The sequence below is a fragment of the Dermacentor silvarum genome, chromosome 11, assembly GCF_013339745.2.
Source record: "Dermacentor silvarum isolate Dsil-2018 chromosome 11, BIME_Dsil_1.4, whole genome shotgun sequence".
Classification (NCBI taxonomy): Eukaryota; Metazoa; Arthropoda; class Arachnida; order Ixodida; family Ixodidae; genus Dermacentor; species Dermacentor silvarum.
This window is the reverse complement of record NC_051164.1, coordinates 105553374-105579008: the sequence shown is the minus strand read 5'-3', so window position 1 is coordinate 105579008 and position 25635 is coordinate 105553374. Positions and strand designations below refer to the sequence as shown.

The 25635-nt window shown below is 45.5% G+C and overlaps 2 protein-coding genes across 6 annotated transcripts in view; both read left to right on the top strand.

The window, feature by feature from the left end:
- The window catches only part of LOC119432919 (putative hydroxypyruvate isomerase), a 45225-nt gene extending 34560 nt beyond the window's left edge, over positions 1 to 10665 (top strand). For 2 of the 5 annotated variants that reach the window (XM_049658583.1, XM_049658581.1), the window contains 8 exons: positions 6952 to 7172; positions 8031 to 8142; positions 8656 to 8755; positions 8818 to 8893; positions 8965 to 9014; positions 9098 to 9167; positions 9245 to 9379; positions 9477 to 10500. In XM_049658583.1, the coding sequence (XP_049514540.1) occupies positions 6952 to 7172; positions 8031 to 8142; positions 8656 to 8755; positions 8818 to 8893; positions 8965 to 9014; positions 9098 to 9167; positions 9245 to 9379; positions 9477 to 9529 (817 nt within the window). In that variant the 3' untranslated portion in view covers positions 9530 to 10500. Of the gene's footprint in view, positions 1 to 6602; positions 6866 to 6951; positions 7173 to 8030; positions 8143 to 8655; positions 8756 to 8817; positions 8894 to 8964; positions 9015 to 9097; positions 9168 to 9244; positions 9380 to 9476; positions 10501 to 10539 lie in introns of those variants that run through there. The other 3 variants (XM_049658582.1, XR_007464253.1, XM_049658580.1) reach the window with 3 other exon arrangements.
- A 170-nt stretch (positions 10666 to 10835) lies between these two features.
- Positions 10836 to 24488, top strand: LOC119433774 (ATP-dependent DNA helicase PIF1-like). The gene is made up of 6 exons (XM_037701021.2): positions 10836 to 11838; positions 12181 to 12406; positions 14856 to 15127; positions 16717 to 16882; positions 21214 to 21480; positions 22417 to 24488. The coding sequence occupies exons 1-6, from the start codon at positions 11308 to 11310 to the stop codon at positions 22743 to 22745; spliced, it is 1791 nt and encodes a 596-aa protein (XP_037556949.1). The 5' UTR covers positions 10836 to 11307; the 3' UTR covers positions 22746 to 24488.
- Positions 24489 to 25635: the final 1147 nt, after the last annotated feature.

The window sequence follows — 25635 nt, the reverse complement described above, 5'->3', positions numbered from 1 at the left end:
CAAGCTCCGGGTTTGTGGAGGAGTTCAGTGTGCGTGAGGACCTGATGGGCCTGGCCATTGGGGCACATGGGGCCAACATCCAGAATGCTCGGAAGCTGGATGGTGTCACGGGCATTGAACTCCAAGAAGCTACCCAGCACCTCCACCAAATATGACAAAGAAGTCTGGCACGGCTGTGGACGACACGAAGGACGCCGACAGGAAGACACAACTGCGTAGGCTTAGCCAGGCGCACCAGGAACAGCGTCGAGCCCGAGCCCCACTTCAGTAGCGCTGGCAATCCGGCTGCGGAGCTCTGCACGGCGTACTTCTTCTTCCTTACAAAACCTATGCTGTTCTGTGTGTTGTTGGGCAGGGGCTCCGGAAGTGTATCTGGTGTGTGGGGGCGACGTCTGGGGGTTCATGTCATATGTGTAGTTCATATATATGGTATGGGTGATTTCAATGAATGTCTGCATTGTTCGCTTCACTTTGCTGAGCGCTTGTATCCTGTGCCTTACGTGGATATGAGCCATTGCATTTTTTGCTTGCTTACAGGGGTATGAGCCATTGCATTCGTCTTGCGGGGTGGACGGACAGGTTTCCTCGTTGGGTATATATATATACGCATAGAAGTGCTTACGTAATAAGAAACTGTCGCCGACACAGCCCACGGGTATAATGGTGCACGCGCCGCTCTCCTCCGCAGGCGAGTACAGCCGGCTGGAGCACGCCAGCGCCCCGGGCGTGGTGGAGAGCCTGAAGATCATCACGCGCCAGAAGTCCACCGAGATCGCTCGCTACGCCTTCAACTACGCGCGCGCGCACAAGCGCAAGAAGGTCACCGTGGTGCACAAGGCGAACATCATGAAGCTCTCGGACGGCCTCTTCCTGCAGAGCTGCCTGGACGTGGCCAGCGAGTACCCGGACGTCGCCGTCGAGGACATGATCATCGACAACTGCTGCATGCAGCTGGTGCGACGACCCTCCCAGGTATAGGCATACATATACTGTACGCACATTCTCTATTATACACATACACTATAAACGAAGCAAAGGCTGTGACTGCCCGGTTTCGGAATTGAAGTGTATAAGTGAGCGCAACGAGACGAGGACTGGCGCATGCAGCTTGGTATGGCCGATAAATATGTTGCACTTGATAAGCCTTATTTAGAACTGGTAGATGTGATTTGTTGGGCGTTGTGGAAAAAAAAAAAACCGCCTCAAATGAGTGCATGCTTTGCCGATTTTATTGGATGTGTAATCAAATATATAGCTACGCCTTATTGTACCCTGCTTTGTAAAAGGGGATGAGGGGAAATATAGCCATAGTCACAAAGCTGTAGTCAGTGAAGAAGACCGCTTTCCATCGCAATCGCCAGGGAGGAAGGAAGAACCACGACGGTGGTACGCCGCCGGTCGGATCCATCGCTCGTAGAGTGCGAACTTTGTTAACTTTTTTTTTTTTTTTAGATGCTATGAGCGAACCTTATAGCCGTAAATGTTTGTGCTGCTCTGACACAATTCGCAGTTCGACGTCATGCTCGTGCCAAACCTGTACGGCAACATCCTGGTCAACATGGCGTGCGGCCTCACCGGCGGACCCGGTATCACGTCCGGCCGGAACTACGGCCGCGAGTACGCGGTCTTCGAGACGGCCACCAGGAACACCGGAAGTTACCTGGTGGGCAAGAACCTGGCCAACCCCGCGGCGAGCTTTTTCGCCGCGGTGGACATGCTGAAGCACTTGGGGCTGCGTGACCACGCCTACCTGATCAAGGACGCCGTCGAGAAGACGCTCAACGAGGACCGCGTCCACACCCAGGACCTGGGAGGCATGGCGACCACGAGGGACGTGGTGGACAACGTGCTGCAGGAAGTGTCGCGACACACGACGGTGCCGCTGGACAACAGGCCGCACTTCGAAGAGGCGCAGCGCACACACGCGTGACCCGGATATATAGGAATTAAAGCAAAAAAGACTTCGATTTGTTTCCGCGACTTGAGTGCGCGTGTGTGTCATGCAGTGCGTGCGACCGTTGTGCATACAGCGTGAGCAGATGAGGCCGTTGTGACATTGCAAGTGCATACAGCGTGAGCAGATGACGGGCAGGGGCGACAACGAGACGTGACGCAGGCGCTGACCAACAACATGTAACTATGTCACATCGCGTTCCTGCCCTAAAGAAACTAGGGCTGTGTGAATATTCGAAACTTTCGAATGACGAATCGAGTATTGCCATATTCTATTCGGTCTTCGAAACGAATATTTATCGGCATCATCATCAGCCTATTTTAAAGTCTACTGCAGGACGAAGGCCTGTCCCAGAGATCTTCAGTTATTACCGTCTTGCGCTAGCTGATTCCAACTTGCACCTGCAAATTTCCCAATTTCATCACCCCACCTAATTTCCTGTGCTTCCCTTCACTTGGCGCCCATTCTGTAACTAACGGTCCACTGATTATCTGCCCTACGCATTACATGGCCTGCACAGCTCCATTTTTTTTTCTCTAAATGTCAATTATAGAATATCTGCTATCCCCGGACCTAATATGAACTATTCGTAAATACGATTACTTTTCTGATAGTTTCAGAATATTTCAGAATCTTCAACTGTGCTCCCAATCAGAGTTGGAGCAAAAGTAAGATCAATTTCATCCCCGCGGACGTAGTAAGCATAAAACATGAGAAGTTATGTAGAGTCCACATTGCTCGGAGAGCCGGACTTTACCGGCTAAACCGCAATCATTCGCACTCTCTGAATAGTCTTGGGTATACGAACAAGCAGCATATTTGTTCCTAAAGCTACATTTGTTAAATAACGTGATCAAGCTTATCAGCGCGGAAACAATAGACGTGACGGAGGGCAAATGACATACATAAGAACGTGCAATGTAATAACAGAAGTTAGCTGGAGTTATGAATACTAGGATGTGAACATTCGTTTGTATTATGACAAGGATGCAAACATGTTCATTATTTGAAAAAAGTATTCGATTGGATTTGATTCTGGCACTATTTGATGCGTATTCGATTTGGTCTCAAAATTTACTTTTCGCACAGCTCTAAGAAAAAAAAAATCAACATATGGTGATACCTTAAAAAAAAAAAAAACGTGTATGTTCCCGCATATCACATGGGGTATGTACAATTTGATTATACGAACATAAGGAGATCGCACGTGAAAGCTCGTATGTGGCATATACTCGTGTGACAGATCTGACGTGCATTTACAGCGTTTTCTGTTGTATGCTTTTGTAGCAATGGGTTCATCCGGTGTCTGTCGTCAGAAATACTTGGGATTCCGCCGTGGTGGAGCAGTGGATGGTGTTGCGCTACAAAGACCAGGGGTGCGGAATCGAACACCGGCCGCGGTGGGCGCATTTCGATGGGGGTGAAATGCAATAACGACCGTGTACCCTGCATTGGGTGCACGTGATCCGGAGTCCCTCACTACGGCATGCCTCATAATCAAATTATGGTTTTGGCGCGTAACACTCCAGATTATGAAGTTAGAAATACTTGGGACAGACTGGCAGCCGACTCGCTGTGTATTAAAGAATTATTCAATTGCGGGAAGCTTATCGGGGGCGGTTTTGTTCTCGACTAGCCGTATGTCAGTCGCACGTGGATCCGTATCGTGTGTGTTGTCATCGTATAGTAGTGAGAATCAAGCCCATGCCGCAGTGTGAAGTGTGATAGCGTGATGCGCTAAATTTCTACGCTATAGTATACAATTAGATGACACAAAGGCGCATAACTTGTAAAAAAGGAACGAAGTAAGATTCGTAGTTTTATCAGTCGTGAAAATTTCAAGCATTCGCTTACTAATGAAGTTAACAAGCATGGTGTCACGCGCGCAGGCAAACATGAACAGATCTCCCTCGATGACAGCGTACGTTCGCTGGTCTGATAAAGGGCACAGAGGGGAGCGAACGCTTCTCCTGCCTCTAGCTTGAACGCGTTTCCGAAACTAGAGATTACGCGACCTCCAGCGCGCGGGAAGACGGCACACATGCAGCCACCAGCCATCTCGGCTGCCCCCATCTTTGCACCCGCCGGAGATTATCTCCAAGATGGGCGAGGCAAGACCTTGGGCGAGGCGCGTGTGGTGTGCGCTATGAGCCGCGAGGACAGTCATCGGGGGCGCAGCCACGACCGGGCTAGCGCAGGAGACGCAGGCTCATCGGCCCCCTTCCCATTTCGATCGCGCTCGATCAGGGTACGGCGCGCTCACCTCGCCATTTGCCCCGCCTTAATTGCGCGCTTTATCACGTGACCTCAAACATTGGGCGTGCATAAAGCCACCCTTGCACGCTTTCCCTCGCATCCACAGCATACGGCGCGCGGGGCGCGTGAGGATGTTATCCCACTTGGAACTTTATAAGGAACCTCACGGCGACGGCGAATATTTGCCTGGAGTGCCCATTTAATGCATATCTCAATAAGGAAATTCAGCAAAGCAGGGGCAACACAAGCAGCGGCGGCTGACATCAGAAACCGCCATCGTGGAAACCGTCCAATAAACGTCAGTTTCGTGGTATGCTACATATTTGATAATCACTGGGTTCATATAATTGCAAGACTGCAAAACGGAAGACATGCCACTGTAGAAGGCATATGCCATTTTAGTAAAAATGTTTGGGCTAGCAGCAGTCCCGAAAGTCTGCGGCGAAGTTCAGTGTCGATCTACGTTTTCCATAAATGCCTTCCGCGAGCACCTGGAGGCATTGCTCTGTGCAAAGTCAAAATATTGCTCGACATAACATAGTACGGTTCTAAGTAGCTTACAGCGTTTGGAGGGTCTGGAGTCGTGGCGAATAGACGCTCTTTGAATAGGCTCGCTTGAATTTCAGCGGCTTATCAAAGGAGTCATCTCTAGACAGGCCCTGGCAATTCTCGACGGAAGGGTCGTCAAACCCCACACGATCATCTGGTTTCCTGCTCATATGGGAGAAATCAATGGTGCTCCCGTGAACCTCAACGAATCTGCCCACAATGCTGCACGAGGACTTGCCAACCGTGCAGCCACAAGACAAGAAGATGCTGATGTTCCTGATTGCAAGGACCACCTCCTCACATACAACGAGCTAACCAAGCAATTCTACCTAGAACGCAGGGTCTAACCCCCCCCCCCCCCCCCCCCCCCCCACCGCACAGTAAACTAAATGGAGCTCAGGCCATTACGCTAAGGCTCTCACAAACAAGAACTTATCCGAACCCGCTATTAAACAAGATCTATCCGGAGATCTCTACTCCTACAACATGCGATAAATGTAACGACACCATAGATCTTAGTCATATGCTCTGGCGTTGCTCCGCGTTACGCAGCGACAAGGACAACACCGAAGAGCGGTGGGACGCAGCTCTACGCAGTCTCTCATTATATGAACAGCTATGGGCAGTCCAACGGGCCCGCGAAGCGGTCCCAACGTGGGAGCAGCCCGCTTCGGGCCAGGAAACTAGCGCGACCCAATGGACCATAATAAAGATTTTCCATCCATCCATCCATCCATCCATCCATCCATCCATCCATCCATCATGTGAGCGTCTAAAGCTACATAATTTTGGATTTTAGTCAATTTAGGGAATATGCCGAGTTTCGCGCATGTCGCCGCTAATTAATCCGTTGTGAAAAGGCCATCTCGTTTTAACGAGGTCTCTTGAGAAGGTGTTGATTAATATGTGCCCATCGTTGGGAATTTGAATGATCTACAAGCAATTAATGAATGAATAAAGCCTTTATTTTAAGGAAGGGGACGGCTCTAGGCCGCTGTTGGGGGATTAGGTGGGAAAGGAATGTGGGTTCCCGGATCAAAACGGTGATCTATTGGTAGGAGCACTACGGGAAAGCAAGCCATCCAAGCCAACACAGAGTAGCATGCGGTGGACTGTCATAACCAGATCTTAGTCACCTTTAGCTCCAGGAGGCGGAAGGGGTGGGGGGTTCTCACGCATACCGTCTGCTCGTATGTATGTTTGCGTGTGTGTGTGTCTTGATGGCTGATCGCAAGGCTGAAGGGGGCCCGCCCCCCTCCGCCCACCGCAAATTTCGGTGGGAAGGCCAGGTCCCCCGCCTCCCATCCCCCGCCTTTTGACTTTAGGTCCTGGGGATGGCGGACCGCTGCGTCGCCCCGGCTATGGACCATGCCCCGGTTTACGGAACTGCGAGTCCTTAAGACCACTTGTTGAGTGATTAGGGCACATGCCCATGTAGGCGGATCCTCCCCACGAGAAAGTAAGAGAAGGTCGGTTGCATACAAACGTTGGTCACAAACAGGCTTTATATTAAAAAGAAGATAATTGTTAAGAAGTAGCAAGTAAAATAAGCAATAAAGAAAAGATCGCGTTATATTAATAGCTTTTTTCATTTTTCTATTTCGCGTCTTGGCGCACCCGAAAGATACAAACCAAAACTGCCGCTCTCGCCACAATGCAACTGGGACCTAGGCCGCCTGAGTGGCCGCGTAACTACGCTCCGTATGTTTCGGGTTTGTTGTCCTCTTGATCATGCTGTGCACATTCTCATCACTGAATTTGCCAATAAAGCCCATACGAAGTTAGAATCACGGTGACAGCTAGAATTTGCACAAATTTACTGCTTTAAATATTGCGGTTCTAGGTCACGTGAACGTAATAGCGCCACTCGGCCCAATCGCAGATTGCGGAAGGCAAGGAAACGTCTCCCGAGAAGTTGTCGTTGCTCTGCTCGGAGAGACGTTGTTCCAAACATGTGTAAGCGGCGCGGCATGTGTTTATCTACCGCTTTTCGTCGCTATCAGATTAACCGGGGCATATTATGCGCTTAGGCTGCCTTTTCAGGTGGAATCGATCTCTCCTGACTGCTCTCAACAGCACGGCGAGCGGAAGACTGCGTACAGCTAGGTAGGAACAGGAGTATCGCCACTTGCTGCACAGAGATGTCGGCGAGTGAGATATGTGATCTCACTTTCGGACTTCTTGAAATGCAGGTGTTTCTCCACCGGTTTGGCCTTAAAGATGCCGCTGAAGTTCGCTGCCAACATCTCGACCATGTTCACACAGGCTCCGCTGCTGACGCGCTACCGCGTGGCGCAGTCGCTCGGGTTCAAAGCCGTCGAATGCCAATTTCCCTACGACGTCGGCGTCGACAACATCCGTAGTGAAAGAGAGACCTGCGGTCTGGAGCAGGTGCTCATTAACTCATATCCAGGTAGTCTGCGGAACGTAATACTTTCGCTTGTTGGCCAGTCATTGAGTAACGGAAATCGATGAGCCTGGTAATCGCCTACGAAGCAAGCAGTTGTCATCTCTGCTTAAAGGGAATGATTTTAAAGCGAGGCCTCTTTTCTCCACTTTGCGGGGGATGCTGTCTTGCTGAGTCGACAACTTGCGCCGCCGGTTATGTACCACTGTGTATATGTGCCCGAATAGATCACGAACTTAGAGCCACTCGGTATGAGCCCTTTCTTGGCCTCTCTCGTAGGATTGGTATGTGGTATTGTGACATGGAGTATAGAAACCTAAATTAAATTTAGATATATGTACCTCTTTGTGCCATTCTCCTCTCATCAACATTCTTCCCTGGATAAGCATGATACATCGTCTTCCTGCTCGTGCCAAAGACAGCCAACAGATACAGGTGGCAGGGCTGTGCTTATGTGACCCGCTACTGCTGCTACCTCACTAACTCAAGCAAGCAAGGGCGTCACTAAGTTCCCACAGTAACACGTTCAAAAAACACTTGCCATTAGCTGTTCGTATTTTCTTCAGCAAGAACTTCTCCAAGAACTTGTCCCTAGGTATGCTACTTCAACATGTTTTAGAGAACACACCGCTGGAGTTTGTCATAGTCATGCTAATTACAACTACAAATTTCTACATTTCTGTCGCACAATGCGAGCTTACACCGAAACTTTTGGTGATGCTGTTGCAATTTTCCAGCCATCACACTCTACATCTTAGCGATAGGAATTACGATTATGCCCTCTGTTTTGTCAAGTGTAGTTCTGATTTGATACGTTTTTATACCAGAACATGCTGTAACCACCTAACACCTCGTGACTTCCAGGTGACCTGACTAAAGGTGAAATGGGCTTCGCTGCAAAGCCAGGTTGTGAATCCGAATTCCTCAGCAGCTTGGAGACTACGATAAAATACGCCAAGGCCTTGAACTGCAAGAAGTATGCTTTTCACATGCATGGCTCTTGCAGCTTATCTAGTCACTCTATCACATTAGGCATTTGTTGAACTGATTAGCAATCAAGACACTTGTAAATAACAGCAAAGCTGAAAGCTGATGAAACATGCTTGGTCAGACTGAATGGCACGCTAAAAATTTATATTCATCTGTATCTGTGATCTGTTATGCTCTTCAATGTCATGTGTGTGTTCTGTGGTCTTAGGTAAAGTTTTATGCAGTACCATGTGATACTCAATTCTCATTAACCAATTTCCAGTGATGTCCTAGTACATGGTCTCCGGAAGTGTTCCTTGAGTGCAAGAACTGGGGCTCATTTTGCCAATGCATGCTTTTTTTCGTTATTGTGAAACCCAGCCTTAATATGCTCTAAAGAGAGGCTGGCCCACAGGGCTGGAGGGGAGGGTACTGCTGTGGATGTTGTGGTGGTTCCGCAGATTCTGTCTTCATAACGGTGATCTCTCCATGACCATTTTGCATCATTTTTGTTTTTAAGGGTACATATCATGGCAGGAATCACGGGCACAGATTGTAGCAGTGTTATAGAGGAAACATACCTCACGAACTTGAGGAAAGCTGCAGAATTACTTGAAAAGGTAACATATTGATTTTTCGTGTTCATCTGCTCTCACTCATAAATCTGCATTGCCCTTTTCAGGAAGGAATTGTAGGTGTTATAGAGCCCTTGTGCAAGCAAGTTAAAGCAGGATATTTTCTCAGTAACTATGAACAAGGTATATATACTGAACATTGCATATGTGCATCATACACTGCATTTGAGAAAAACTGCGTGTTTTCTTTTCAGCCGCACGTTATGTCACACAGCTAAACCACAAGAACTTGCGGCTACTCCTGGTAAATGCAGCATTTATATGCCTTTGGTGATATTGGCACGTGGTGTGCTAAATAGTTGGACTTTTTTTTTTTTTTTTTTTCAGGACATATTTCACCTTCAGATGAGCTCAGGCAATTTGACCAACACTATCACAAGTGTGTACCCACTTGTAGGTATGTGAAATGAAATGCTTGTGGGTACTTTGAACTTTAGTCTCCATGGTTGTAACGAAAATCTGTTTTTGGTGCAGGTCACATACAAGTTTCTCAGGCTCCACGTAGGGATGAGCTTAATGCACCCGGTGAAATAAATTATAAATATATCCTCCACCTATTTGAAGAGCTTGGCTATACTGACTGGATAGGCCTTGAGTACAAGCCATCTGGTGAGGAATTGTTCTTACCTAGGCTCCAGTGTCTCTTAGAACATTGGCAAGATATTGCGTTGTCTTTAACTTAAGTTGTCTTATTTATTTTTTTCAGGACAAAGCGGTGATGGAATTTCATGGATAAAAGAATATGGCTATGACCTTTGAGGAATGGTAGACATGTCGTAGTTAAGGAAATTAAATATTTTTATGCAATTGAAATGTACGTACACATCTATTAAAGCAAAAGTGATGCAATATGATTTATGTTGGTGCCAAAGACTGCCTCACAATAAGCTTCAAACTGCCATTTGTATGGTTGCAATTTGATAAGTACGTTAGAATGGTACCCGAGTCAAATCAGTGGGAACTGTTCATTATCATGTTTTTTGTATGCAGTGGTATAGGCATGAGACTTTAAGGTGATCCTTTGCTTCATTTTATTTGTCAGCCAGCATCACGAGAACAAGATTGTTCTCTTCAGGCTGGCTACAAATAAAATGGCAGCTCTGCAGTCGCAGTGCTGCCACTTTGTGCAGTTAACAATGCTATTGGTCAGGAGAGCCAGGCGGTTCTCTTGACCAGTAGCATTGCTTAACTCTACGATCTGGCACTATTTTGTCTTCTTGCTTGCTTAACCCGTCGGTTACAATCCTCCCTTAGTATCGACCATATGGATGAAAAAGAAAGGCGGTGGGGTATAAGGATTAAGGGTCTTGGAGATTGTCAACCAAGTTGTGCTGATGGGTACATGCAGAAGCGCACTGGGCCAGGTGAAGGCTAGCTGCATGGGTCTGAGTGTTCCTCGTAGCATAACGATGGCTTTGTGTCAGTTCTTTTGTAGACCAGTACAGGTCCAGAGTAGGCAGTTGAGGTTGGTGCAGGTGTTTTGTGAGACCATCTGCTGTCGCTCTCTACAGTGGTGTAGCCAGGGCAAGTGCTTCCCTCCCAAAAACTAGTATGTGACTTTCCAGCCCCCTTCCCTCCTCTCTGGAACCATTTCATCTATGTGTACTTGCCATACTCATCCCTCGAACTACTGTCAGGTAGCTAGTAAGTGAAGAGAGTTTTGTACATTAAGCTGACTTTTCGGCTTTCATAGCTGCTTGTGAGTGTGCATTGGCAAGGGATTGTCTGCTTATAACCGGCATGCTCGTCTCTAACGATCGTTTCTGTAGGGGATGAACACAAGACAAAATGTGCATTTTCAGATGGCATGTGGTTCGGCTGGGGTCGGCGCGGTTACTAGCGCGGTGCCGTAGATGTGCTGTCCGGTTTACAAATTTCCCGGGGAATTCTTTGTCATCTGTAAGGAACGCTTCAAAACATGAAAAAAAAAAAAAAAAGTGTTTCAGACATGGCAGTCATGACGCAGAAACCAAAAATAAAGACAAAAAAAAAAAAAAAAAAACGCTGGTGTTCGAAAGTTGATGTCCATGACGTGTTTCCGGCTTTCAAAAACACAACAAGGTAGTTGGTGTGGAATGGTGTTCCATGTTACAGCGCTTTCCTGGACTTTTCGTGCCAAAATCGTTTAAATCCAGAGGAAGCCATCCTATGAGCCGTGGATGTGGACAACACCATAGCATCGCCTTCGAGATTAATATTTGTTACTGTGAGGAAGCCACTGCAGCCTGATTAGGTGTCTATCAATGTTTCTTTAATTAAGATCATAATGCTTTGAATTAAGCTCCAACTAAAAGAAACCACCATTGGAAACGCTGTATTTAAATAGGGGTTGACACGCTTTACAAACAAGTTTCTTTAGTTGTGGCCTCCGAGATTGACAACGGTGCGGCCTTTTAAATCTTGGACGCCAGCCGCAAGCCCAGAAAGCTAGCATGCTCGCATGATTTTAAATCGCGGCGGGCCAGCAGTCGCCGCTCGCTCTTGCCTGTTCACTATCTCACGGGTTGGTGTGTTTTCTTCATTCGCGTGCGCACGCAATGGAAAATCCGTGCGTTCAAATCTCGCCCATTGCGATAACAGGCACCGTGACAGTCGAGCACCTACAAAACAACGGCACACCGGCTCGCAGGGCGACGCATCAGAACGCCGAGGCGGCTCTCTACAGAAACGAATTTCGGGACATTTTACTCAGGGCGCGCTTGGGACCGCGCTCAGTGGTGTATTCTCTGCAGAATGCCGTGGTACACAAGAAGTTTTTACGGGAAGGGAAGATATCGGTCGCCCTCAAGGATGAAAAAGTGCACCTCTATTTCTCGAACTGCCCACCCAGCAAACTTTGCACGTTCGTCAAGTTTCTGGACGCGAAGAAAGCGACGCAAGGACCCATCGCTACTGTTCGCGAACGGTTGAAGTCGAGCAAGCAGAGAGTGATTGAGGAGATAAGTCCGTTAATGCTTCGCGACGCTAACGCAACCCAGTCTCAGGGTGTGAAGAGGCCCCTCTCAAAAGACAACCAAACTACACCGACGGGAAAGAAGAGCCGACCGATGGCACCTGGCGATGTCAAGGTAGCACAGAAAAATATGATTTATGATTTCAGTGCTCGTTTACATTGCGCTACCTTTGTTTTTAATGGTGCATATACATGCACACGAAATAAGTGTTGCAGCCAATAATACATTTCAAACAAAACACAAATAGAACGAAAACTTGTGCGAGTAATGTTAGCTTTACCACATGCTTTGTATTGTGTACTCTTGGGATTCCTTTCTGCCACTGAAACAATTTCATGATTCTATCTTTTGATGACTAAATCAGTCGTATTAATTAATGCCAAGTGAGAAGTGCAGGCCAATATTTCAGTCGAATGATGAGTGACAACCATGTACTGGTCCTGATGTTGTTTGCAGCCTGGGAGGAGCCTGAATCCTGTACAGTTGACCTTGGAGCAAAAGACTGTTCTTAGTGCCGTCTTGGCTGGCCGCAGTGTGTTCTTCACTGGTGGTGCAGGCACGGGGAAGTCTTATCTCTTGAGGCACATCTTGTCATCGCTGCCCCCACAAGATGCATTTGCCACGGCTACGACTGGCATTGCGGCTGCTCAGATTGGTGGCACTACGCTGCATTCATTTGCCGGTAACTGTTGTTTCATCTTTTGAATGTACTTCCGTGTTGCTGAAATTGCATGTAGTATGTATGCGCAGTGATGTAACAGATGCCTTGTAGAATGCTATTTGGTCATTTGAGCAGTGCGCATTAGCATTAGCCTGTGAAAATCGGCAGCAATGTGCACCAATTTGCTTAGGCACAGTTAATAGTGAAGTATTCTGCGATAGGTATTATTTTCTTGGATTGCACTTAAATATCATCATTGCAATGTTCAGATGCCCCTGCTATGTTATGAGTAATCTAAAGTTTCTTTGGCCTTAAAGAATACTTGGCCACTGACTTGACTTGACTGGCAATAAAGTAGACAATGTTGAAACTAGAACATTTTTGTTGAGCCTGCCAAAATGATTAGTATTAAGAAATAAATGTGCAACTACACATGCTTTCATCTTTGAATTGACTTGTCCAGCGTAAGAAACAACATGGACGACAAAGAAGGCTGTCAGTTCTGTTATACATGTTTTGTATAGCTTATAAAGAAACCATTCACTGTGTCACTGGGCTCGGCTGAACAGTTGCCAATAGGCACCTGAAAAAAAATTTACTCTCACAGAAGTTATTTAGCAGTTAACATTGAGTGACCATAATGTTTTTCAACCAACCAACTTAGCATTGAGTGAAACCAAGAAATTTTGCTGCACCAAATTTGCCGTGGCATTATATTCACACTGTGTTGTGCACATATTACTGGCTACACAAACCAGGCCAATCTGTAGTCAACAATACCAGGGGTCTTCAACTATAGAGCTTGTTTTGCAACCAGCCCCTGCCTGTAAGTGAAAGATGCCAACTTCACTCCTAGAATGCATTGGCAGGCAGCAACAATGAAATGCACTTTTTCTTGGCCCATGCCATGGAGGTTTGGCAGTATGTATAATGAGGGCTGTGCTAGACGTTTCGCACAGCACTGAACTGCACTTGTGGCATTTAAGAAAGGTACCGTGTCGCAAATGTGTGCATCTGTTTGTGTCCTTAACATCATTTTCTGCTGCTTTTCCTCTCCTCTATGCGGAGTAGTACTGCTCATGCTGTAAACTTTCACTTCGATTACCAATTACATACACTTGCATAATACAAGTGCACCCTCCACAGTAACCTATTGGCTATAGCGTTGTGCTGCTGAGCTTGAGGGTGTAAGTTCAATCCCAGCTGCAGTGGTTGCACTTTAATGGGGTGAAATGAAAAAATGCTCCTGTACCTACATTTAGGTGCATGTTAAAGATCCCCAGGTGGTCACCATCACTCCAGAGCACCCCACTACGGCATGCTTCGTAATCAGATCATTGTTCTGGCATGTTAAACCCCATAATGTTTTTAACAATATTACTGCTTGACTGGACTGAGTTGCTTCATGTTGCAGCCCTCATCATTCTTACATAAGCTGCTTATCAGTGTATTATCATGTGCTGACACAGTATAAATATTATCTATATGCAAAGTAGGTTGGGTCTGCTTTTCTTCGTCTTCTTGAGGATTCTGGTTTTTCAGGTGCATTTACTGCACCAAATTCGCCTTGGCATTATATTCACACATTGTTGTGCGACCATGCGAGCCATAAGACCACGCAGTGGCTGTTTGGCACATGCAATGCTACTTGGCTAAATACTAAGGGAAGGGTGAATAAATGGTTCTGTGGTAGTGACCAGTAAAAGAGGGCCCGGGGATCATTGGCATAAATGTAGAGGAATGCTAAATAAAGAGAATGTTACTCTTTTAGGGCAATAGGGTAAAATTCCAGGCTCTGTTAACACACATTGCAAAGGTCATAGTAATAACTTTGGTAGCACCACATTTCATAGTGGATGCTCATAAATCCATTCAGTCTGCTGTTGCCTAGACAGTATCGCCACACTTTGCACAACCATAGCCGCTTGTATATTTTCATGCGGGCGAAATGCAAAAACAGCCATATCCCGTGCATTGGGTGCACGTTAAAGATCCCCGGGTGGTCAAAATTAATCCGGAGTCCCCCACTGCGGCATGCCTCTTAATCAAATCATGGTTTTGGCACATGAAACCCCAGAATTGAATTCATGCGTCATGTATTTTTTTTTAATGCCAGCCCAGTGATGGCCAGATTGGTTGGTCACTGAGAGGGCGCCACTTTACCAGTAGTTGGTCACAGTATATGGGGCATGGTTAGGGTCGCATCAACTATCCTTCATCGCACGTCATACAGAAACTGAGAAGCGGACACGTAGAGGCAGCAGCGCCAGCTTAAGTTGTTCATGCTCTAGCAACAATGGGTATAAAGTGACTAGGAATGTGGTGCCACTGCATTGGACCACTGGCTCCTATGCATTACGGAGTGAGTGGGTCGGCATTGAAAAATACAGGAGCCTATGGCACAACTTAAGCATCCATTTCCGTGATTTCCTGTGTCCCACACCACAGTGGCATATGCTTCTCCCAACAGGTGTTGGAACAGGCACGGCCACGGTGGAAGCGATGATGCAACGAGCTATGCGACCACCGTGGGTCAACCAGTGGCGCCGTTGCAAGGTGCTGGTGGTGGACGAGGTGTCCATGCTGGACGGACGTTTCTTCCACAAGCTCGAGCGGGTGGCCCGGTTGGTGCGCCGCAGTGACCGTCCCTTTGGTGGCATCCAGCTGGTCCTCTGTGGTGATTTCCTGCAGCTCCCACCAGTCTCTCGGAAGGAGGAACCGGCACCAGTCTACTGTTTTCAGGTATTCCGTTACACAGTTGCGCTACCGTAGCTAGGAGTGGCGTGCATTGGTACTGATAAGACAAGCTGATGTAAGGTCAAATCTTGATTTAAGAAAACCTGGTTTTACGAAATTCTAGAATAAATGAAATGCTTTTGGTTCTGCAACATGTTGGTTTGGTTCCCAATGCATTCATGTTGAAATGCATTGAAACCTTGAAGCAATGAAGTAAACTCAATGCCTCATCGGATTTAAAACAGGTCATAAACCACACCTCAGACTTGGTGAATAAACACATTCAGCAGATCGTATATGCTGCTGTGAACATCTCGGCCAAATTACGAGCTTCATATAGTATGATCCACAGCTTCGGCCACTTCACAAAAGTGTGTAACGTTCAATCTAACTACCTCGCAACGAAAACAAGCTTTACTGAGCAGGTTTTCAGTAGTTTGTTGGCCTCCTGTTCAACTTCAAATAAGGCTTTGTGTGAGACTAGCTTTCTTTATTTTTTTATGTTGTCCCCTAAAAAGTGCATTAGCGAAGCCCTACTGTAATTGTCCTGGAGCCACACAGTGACATCGTTGGCAAAGGTGAGGGAGTTTTCGGATTAATCCATTGATTGGGTGTAATATCCCAAAGCAAGGCACCATTGGCTATGAGCGATTACGTATTGGAAGGCTCTGGCATTGACTTCCTAGGGATCTTAAACGTGTACACAACGCATAGTACATGAGTGTCTTTGCATTCTGCTCCCATCAGAATGAAATTGTTGTGTTGTTGCTGGGAGTCGATCCCATGACCTCATGATCAGCTGCAGAATGCCATAGCCACTGAGTCCCAGCGGGGATGTTGGAGTTTTTCGAGGCCAAAGTAATTAAGTAGAGGAGGCAGGGTGGCAGCCTCAGGGGTGAGCCATCATCAAAGCATAGTGAAAACAGAGGGGGTGTATAGAAACAAGGTAGACCCCATGGCTGCTCAGATGTTCACACTTTAATTCCTGTCGACACCTGCAGCCGCATCATTCCATGGCCTGGCAGTTTCGGTCACAGTTCCAGCCACAGTAGCAGTCCCGGGTTTCACAGCACCAAATGTTAAAAGCTGAGACAGACACCATGGCTGCACAGATCTTCATCTTTAATGTAACACTAGTCTCAATGATGATGGTATGTTCACGGGATGTGGCCGTCGTCATCTTCTATTTTCAACTGAGGGGCTGGTTTAATGCATACTCAGTTTTGTAAGCGCTGAAGTGCCAAATGTTTCGGGTAGGTGGGGAGAGGGGGGTTACCCGTTCCTCAGGCTCCTCCTCTCTGGGTCTGCCAGTAGCGGGGTGGAAGGCAAGCCCTAAGACCATGCAGTCTGCTAACAGAAGGGTTGCAGTCCCCACGTGACCCGCAGGCGGTGTGTTCACGGGATGTGGCCGTCGTCATCTTCTATTTTCAAATGAGGGGGTCAGAAAATGAGTCAGAAAGACTTGTGAGCCGGAGTTTTCTCTTGAGAAAAAAGTTGGTGTGTGTTTCTGTAATTATGTGTTTCAGTGTCACATTGGCTACCGCTGGCACCGTTCCTTGAGTAACGGAAGAATTTGTGTATGCTGCAATTTGCAGACATCCGCTTGGCGCCAGTGCGTCCATGTCACACTGGAGCTGAAGCAGGTGCACAGGCAGAGTGATCCCAGGTTCATCTCTTTGCTGCAGCAAGTGAGGGTAGGCTCCTGCCCTGACTGGGTCGAGGAAGTGCTCAAGAAGACAGCCAGCCGCTGTCTTGAAACAGGTGTGTTTATGACAGTTCTCTCACTATGTATTAATAAGTGATGACAATGTCTTGTAGCAAAGGTGTACCGAAAACAAAATTGTTTAAGAAGAGGACCTGCCTCTCTGCTGCCAACTCTGCTGCTGTTGGCAGCCGGATGGGAGCTTGTGATTTGGCTGAAACTGTGGTACTTGCCATCTAGCCGTGAGTGACATTGCAAGTTAGATATGAGTCATTCCACGCGAAACGTCCCAGCCCAAAAAGCGACCATTGTTGATTTTCTTGAAAAAAATTGGGTTAGATGGCTATTGTGTGAATAAGGTTTCACCAAAGTATTTTGGTCGAAAAAAAGTTTTTGATCACGTGAGCAAGTTTCCACGAAGAAGCATTAGTTGGTTGGAGGTAAATTTTTTTTATTCAAGTCTGAGACTAGGAGTAATGACAAATTTTATTTTAGAGCATTCTAGGGGCATCCTTCTTTCATATAATGTGATAACTGAATGCATTTTAGAATTCATCGCATTATTTGGCTCAGTAAAAAAGCTAGAAATGTTGTGTTTTCAGAAATTTTTTCACATAAATTGCGCAAATTTTTCAACTACAATATTTTTTCTTCCTTTTTGCATGTTGCCATAGTGTGTGCTAAAAATAATTTGAAATTCTTAAGGCATATATTATTTTAAAAAACACCTCCAAAGTTGGCAAAAATGGATTTTTTTGCGAGATTCAGGTCACATTTAAGCCTTAAAGCCCTGCAGATAAAAATATGTTAGGTAGCTCAATATGTGCACCGACCTTTTAGCTTGTGATTTAGAAATTTTTATTCGAGTAAATTGTGTTTGAAGCGAGAAACAAATAAAGTTATTACCAACCAACCAACAACCAATATCGCCAATATGCACTGCATACGTGCCGCCGCTCCCCTCGTCGTCTGCTTGTTGTCGGCTGCACGTTGCCGTCTGCCACCCAGCAGACGGCGGCTAGTATAGGGGGTGATCATTTTTAAGATTTATGGAATTTTTAAAAATCGCCTGTAGCAGATATCATAATTCTAGTCCTTGAGCTGGATTGTTCAGAAGCTGACAATACTTGCACCAGAAATCGAAATGCATGCTGAACTAATTAACAACTGGTAATTAACTTCTTAATTAATTACTTCACAGCGCATATTGCAATTTACAAATTGTAGCCGTCGAGCTTGAAAGACACATCCACTTAAAATTAATTTCCAGGATGACACCAATTTTTGAGATATTACATCCTAAAGTGTGGGACAAAATAGGTGGGCTTTCCAGCTACTTTTGTGCTTCGATGCACAGAGTAGCATTTTGTTTAATAAATCGAAGTTTCGCCCGAAAGTCGAAGCATCGATTGCCATAGCAAATTAGTGAACAGCTATAGGAAATTAGGAAATTTGCAGGCGCAAGTTGGAATCAGCTAGCGCAAGACAGGAGTAATTGGAGATCACAGGAAGCGGCCTTCGTCCTGCAGTGGAGATAAATATAGGCTCATGATGATGAAGATGGTGATGACGATAGGATGTAAGGATACTAGTTTTATCGGCCGTATAAACTTGTAGACATAAGTATACTAAGCAAATTAACAAGCATGGTGACACGCGTGCACAAGCAAACATGAACACATCTCACTAGATGACCACGGAAACTCACTGTCAGAACTTTGGGGTGTGGCTGCATGAAAGGCCTAGTTTCAGACAGTCTATTGTATATAAAGTTTTTGATACCGAAACTTGAAGAAAACTAAAAAAGAAAGAAAACACCTTGCTGTTGCCACTCTATAGAAGTGATACATAACTCGGAAAGCACGGCGTCTTGGCATGACCTCCGAGATTAGGTTTCAGCGTGCTGCGGAGGTGCAACATGTTAGGACTTTTGTCATATCCACTAACCACCAGGTGCATGCATCGTCTGCTTAATGCTATTTAAAGGCTGCTAACAAGAAAATTCGACATCTAGCAGCTCTGCAACTTTGCCAAGATTGCTTCAGTAATATATTCTGCTCATTTATTACCAATTTAGCCAAGTGAAGTTTTGTTGCAGTTGGCCTGGGAGAAGAAGCATATCTTGAAATGGGGGCACAGTCCTAGAAACATTCTTTTTTACTCAGCCTGCTTACAAGTGGGCCTTCAAGTTTGAGTTTCCTTTGTTTTTTTCCATAACAAATCATCAAGGTTGGGACACCAGTTTTACATGGAAAGAAGCTTAAGTCACATTAAAGAAACTCACCAATTTTTCCACTACTTTTATTCAGCATTGCATGTTTCATACAATATTTTTTATGCAGTGTATTTGAAACTTGGAATTAAGGAAATGTGAACGAAAGCTGGTGCCTTTCTTCTGTTGCGTCACACATTTTCAATACTGTTTGCATGTAATCAAATTCTTTGCCTACCTGCTTTATTAGTTTTTTGTGTAACTGGTTTTTATACTCGTGTATCTAAAGTGACTATGTAAGCTTAATTGTAGAGAGAGAGAGAGAGAAACGAAGAGGGAAAGGTAGGGAGGTTAACCAAGGACGTGTCCGGTTGGCTACCCTACACTTAGGGAAGGGGAAAGGGGAAGAATAGATAAGGAGAGAAAAAAAAGAGTCGGTCATTGGCAGTGACAGTCACAGAAAAATCTCCGCTGTCACAAGTGTTCGTACAACCCAGTACACTTCATGAACTGCAGAAGGGCTTTTGTGGCCTTTTGCATGCAAGAATGCATAGGCCATGGTCCAAGAATCTTTTCTTCCGAGAGCGTTCTGTTATCTAACAGGTTAAGTTTAGCTTGGAGAATACGTCGTTGAGTGTCAAAAGATGGACAGTGACACAGAAGGTGCTCGAGAGTCTCGTTGCACCCGCACAAATTGCACGCCGCACTGTTGGTCATCCCTATTATGAACGAATAGGCGTTGGTAAATATGACACCCAACCACATGCGACACAGTAAAGTTGTTTCATGACGGGAGAGTCCAGCTGGTAGGCGAAGTCGCAAGTTAGGGTCAAGAGAGTGCAAACGTGAGTTGATGAAACCCGGTGAATTCCATCGCAGAAGTGTGATGTGGCGAGCAATCGATTGAAGTTGCCGCGCAGCACCTGTTCTTGAGTGTGGTATAGGAACCAGCTGATATTTGTGATGAGCCGAGCGAGCTGCTTTATCTGCGCTGTCGTTGCCGACAATTCCGCAATGGCTTGGCAACCACTTAAATACAATGTCATGCCCTTCTGCGAGCTCGTGATGATGAGCGTGCCTAATTTCATGCACTAGCTGCTCGTGTAATGCTTGTCGTAGGGAAAACTGCAGAGTTTGTAGGGCTGCTTTGGAATCACTGAAAATGGCCCAATGATTTGGCGGCTGCTGGAGCACGTAATTGAGTGCACCTTGAATAGCCGCAAGTTCTGCTGTTGTAGACGTGGTATTGTGCGAATATTTAAATTGTAAACTGACGGCGTCCGATGGAACATTTAGAGATTTTAAGTGTAGTTGAGAGAACTAAGACTCCAATGAGAATGATAGTGGGAACTCTCTAAACTTTGTTAACATTAGTTTACATTAGTCTTAGTTCTCTCAACTTCAATTGTAGACATTTTAAGTGTAGTTGAGAGAACTAAGACTCCCATGAGAATGATAGTGGGAACTCTCGAAACTTTGTTAACATAGTTTAATGCACAAATATTTGCTCCTTGCCAAAGAATCTACAATGAAATAAAATTTTTCTGCACACCTTGATGTGGACATCAACCATGATGTTATAATCAAGCTGATTATGACTCAGCACTGATGCATCACACAAAAGGGGGCAGTGCCCATCACAGTGAAAATTGTGACATCAAGCATTACGTCATAACCAAAATATATAGGGCTGAGGCTGGCTACAGAAATAAAAAGTAAAAAAAGAGCAAGACATTTATTATGAGAAATGTATTCTTGGGAATGCCACCACAATGTACACTTTGAATTTCCTCTTAGTCTTAGATGAGCTACCACAGCTGTTAGGCAAATGAACAACATTGATTTGCTGGAAATATCGCAACAATGTTGGCTTAGATGCGTTAATGACTGCATGGAGCTCTATCCTGGCCCAGAGCACAGTATGTCAGTGAGACTAATGTTGCAGTCAGTGTGGCTTGCAGCAAGCGAGCCATGGTTAGAGCTAATTAACAGTGTGCATTGTCATTCCAAGAGATTGTAAATGCAACTGAATATGATGGACACCTCCCTCCTGTGTACCTGTTCATATGGTTCCATTTTTGGCAGGCCATAAGAAACATTGCATGTCCGGTATTGAATCAAGGATTCAGTGGGGAACCTCGTGTAATTTATTGATTTGTTATTGGTTTGCCATTTCAGGTGACATAGTGGCAACTCGGCTGAGCACGCACACAGATGATGTGGACTTCATGAATCAAAGGTGCTTTGATCAGCTGCCGAGCTCGCCACGCATATTCAAAGCCATTGACTCTGAAGGTTCCTCAGCAGACTTGCTTGAAGCCTGTGCGCCTTCCACTCTAAGCCTCAAAGTGGGCACACAGGTCATGCTGACCAAAAACACTCAAGTGAGAGCTGGCCTTGCGAATGGCTCACGTGGGGTCATCGTGGGATTTGACTCGGCGTCTGGTAAGCTCTAGGCAAAATAGTGACCTTTAGCTTGTACTGACCACAGTACAACCTCAGTGGTTGTACTGTGGTCAGTACAATGTGGTTAGCTCAGTAACTAACCACATTCTGTTCATCTGCTGGTGTAAAGCGTTGATAGCAATGCAGTCAACACTCAGTTGCTTTTGTTTCATATTGCTTCGACGAGAACATCAATGTAACAAAAACACCTTTCTTGTGTTCTTTTTTGACAAAGCGTCGTTACCAGGATTGTTACTGCCGTACACGTTTACAGCTTATCGTAACCTGCTAAGCTAAATCTCGCTGTCCTGGTGGTGTCCGTGATCCTTCTAAAGAAAGAAGGTCTATCACTGGTCATCAGGCTAGAAATAAAAAAAAATATTATGAGTCTGTAGCTGGTGTCAGGAGACAAAGCATCAACAACCTACCAACTAATCGATTACATTTCACTAGCATAAGAATGCACTCAGAGGAGCTACTGCAGATTGTGAAGTACCTGTGATGTGCATATTGGAGGCCAAAGAAGCTAAACTGGCGAGGTAGCCAGACGTGGTTTTGATAGCAGCATCTTACATATATGTTGATTATGAATGATTGATTTATGGGCCTTAAGGTTAAAAAAAATCCACAAGGGCCATGAGTGGTAGAAGGCTCTTTGACCATGTGCGGTTTTTAACGTGTACCCAATGCTTGGTAGACGAGTGTCTTTGGGTTCTACTCGCACTGGAATGCGGCAGGCCACAACCAAGAACTGAACTCGAGACATTGCGCTCAGCAGCAGAACGCCATAACCACTGAGCCACGACAGCGGGCATATTGATAATACAGTAAGTGTAATGAAGCAGATGTGCATGCTTACGTTTACTCGCAAGTAATGTAGTAGACTGTTATTTCATAGACAAATAAATTGACAGAATCACAATCTACCTTGTGCAGGAGACCCCATTGTCCAGTTTGTAAACTCGTGCAAGCAAACCATCACCAAGGAGCGCTGGGCCATCCGGACAGGCCCAGAGGGTAGGTGCCATGTGCGACGACAGCTCCCGCTGCGCCATGCTTGGGCCATGTCCATTCATAAGTCTCAGGGCCTGACGCTTGACTTTGCTGAGCTGACACTAGGTCGTGTCTTTGAGGCGGGTCAAGCTTATGTCGCTCTCTCGAGGGTGGCCACGCTGGAAGGGTTGAGGGTTCTAGACTTCAGGAAAGACTGTGTCCGGGCTGATCCTCGCGTGCTTTCTTTCTATCGAGACCTTGGTGCTTGCTGATATTTTTAAAAAGCTTGTGGGTGAAAAGTGGTGTTGGGCCAGGTACTGGAAATTAGCATTATTGTTGCCTGAGCTACCGAATGTGTTGTCTCCACTTCAGGAATTTTTGATGAAAGTCGGAAATATTTGGTAGTTTTTATTGTAGTGTGCTGTACATGTGCCAGACATGCCATATCTTAGTCATTGCACACTTCTTGACCTTCTGTCTCGCCATCCTTCATCATCAGTCATAAAGAACTGGTCAGACTCTTAGCTAAACATGCAGTTTTCAGCCAAAAGGAGCAGCAACTGAAAGTTCACTCTAGTAAACATGGGAAAGTTCCACATTTGGTAGGCCATCTCATTTTTGTATAACTCATCTCAGTCTGAGGAAGTAACAATGTATGTAGCTTGCTATAGTAGTACGTTTCATTTCTACTGTGTTTGTGTCACTATACCAAATCTTGCCTCACTTTTGTGTTCTTTGTTCGCCGTTTATACTATTTATTATTATTCATGAACGAATAAGAACAAATTATGAATATGCCTTGCTCCAAGGCCTTGTCCATTTCACTCAGAATGAAATGCCTATCTGTGATGTCTGAATGTTACATCAGTAAGTGAGGGTAGATATTGTCCTGACCTTCAGCTTTGAAACAGCCAGGCCTGCAAGGCATTTGCATGCAAGTTGTAAGAGGCATCCTCATAACCAGACTGCGTGATGTTAAAGATTAAACCAGTTTGGTCACAGCCGATAATGGTGGAGTGGTCACAATGGTTAGTTTGTAAAAGTACATTGGACTGTTTTCTTATTAAACAATTTGCTGTTTGTTAATTTTGAAAAGCTGTTTCAAAGCAACTGTCGATGAAACAGTTATGACCCACTTGTATTCCCTTTTTGACCCAGTTGTGTTCATTTTTGGGTGTAAACTGAAAGCCTTGCTGTTGGCACAAGGTCGTTTTAATCTGCATCAAAGAATCGGGAAGGCCGGACATGAAAAGTATGCTAGAAGTATACTCTGCACTCTGGAGGCATCAGCATGAGCTCTGTTTCTGTTTTTATTATTATTATTATTATTGTGGTGTATAAAAGGGAGGTTAATTTTTCACATGAGAACCATCAATTTGTTAAACGCTTTTATTATAACTTTTTACATGAGGTGAGATCTCTGTGATGGTGAACATTGTCAAAAAATGGCTCTGCGAATGTGGGCATGCACGTGACCTTGTGTTGTTGGGTATTTATTTGTAGAAGGAAGTACGTTGGGCTGATAGATCATGTAGTCATGCATCTTTCAGTTTCCTAAATGATCTGATTTGTTCTAAAAAATAATTTTGTACTGTCATGATGACGAGTTCCTTAGCTCATGCCCTTATTGTGATTTTAGCTGAAGGGTGCTAACTGAATATTTCCTCTCGTGTGATTTTAGGCAGCTAGTTTCATCCTGAGCAGATTGTTTCTAAATAAAGATGTGCTTCAATGCTATTTGAGAGTTTTCCCATTTTTTTAGGCTACACTTGGGATACTGAACAACTTGTGGACTGTTACATTGCTCTGTCTAGGTTGGCATATACACTGCATGTTTAATAAGGGTTTTACAGGGTGCATTTTCGAAAAACTTGGTGCCAAATTTTTCAATCGCCATCGGCTTCTTAGCAAGAAATTTCTGTTAAGAAATTCGGTCCCAATTGGGCTTGATCATGATCAAGAACACACCGTGTGGACACCCGTATGTATGAGATAAAGTTGACTTACTATTGTTCAATAAATAATTAGCCGTTTGCCTTATGTTCATTGAGTGAGTGTTGTTTGTGTGCTACATTCTTTGTAGCCTGCAGTTTTGTTTTGTTGCTAACAACTACAATCGATGACAGACTAAGAATTTAACATGAGCTCCCCTAACAAAGCTACACGGCGTCCGCCTTTGTGCCTCCACGCTCTAAACTACAGTTCCCAAGAGGCACCGATACTGAAAGAAATTTACCTCCGCCGTGGCGTAGCTGAAATGAATCTACGTAATTGGCAGGCACATCTACACAAGTTAATTTGGAGTTCGACAATGGTGTATTCGCCACTGCATTCTTGGGTAGTCACCAACTATAGTAATGCTGCTAGCAGGACAGCAGTTTCTCCTGGTAAAAGTTGAGATGTCGTAACATTTTGTCTGAATTCCTTCAGACAAAATGTTACAACATCTGCATGCATGCATGCTTGGCCATTGCTGGGAAATATTTATGCTGACTTGCAGACCGTACTCGCTATATGCAGGCAGAGCGCCGTGTCGCTGCTATCCGTGCTATTTTGTGCACCATGTTCCAAAAGATGATGACACCAGTTCATTCGCGGCTCTAAAGCCTGTTTCACATGTTGAGATACAGCAATGCGAAACGCTCTGGCGAGTGGCGACACGCCGCTTTCGCGAAATGTTTGTTTTACGTGTTCTGTGTTTTACGTGTAGCCAGACACTCCTGGAACGACCAAGTCAGAGCCCCTAACCATGCCCAGTAGGGCATTTTTTTTGCACACTTGTAAGGTGCTGTCCAGCAGAGAGCGTTTTACTGCAAGAAGTTCCTAAAAGGGCTTTTAAAAAAATGGAATGCAAATGTTGTAAAGTTAGCTATTCTTCCTGCAGCAAATGCCCTCCCAAAGCAGCGGTTCCTCCGCTTTCTCCCATATATCGGAACCAGGAGCACGTCACGTTTATGTCATGAGCTCCGCCTCCATTATTCATTTTCTCTTCTTTGCTGCGACACGCATTTGCGACGGCGATTTTGCACTTGGGCAGTACCCCGAGTGCCCGTGTTCGCGTTGCAGCTGGCTTGCTGTGTGCTGCAATGCTCGCCCGTGTCTATTACTGTGTCCGTGTTTAGTTTGCGCATAACCATTTTCTTTTGCAAGTATGAACCAACT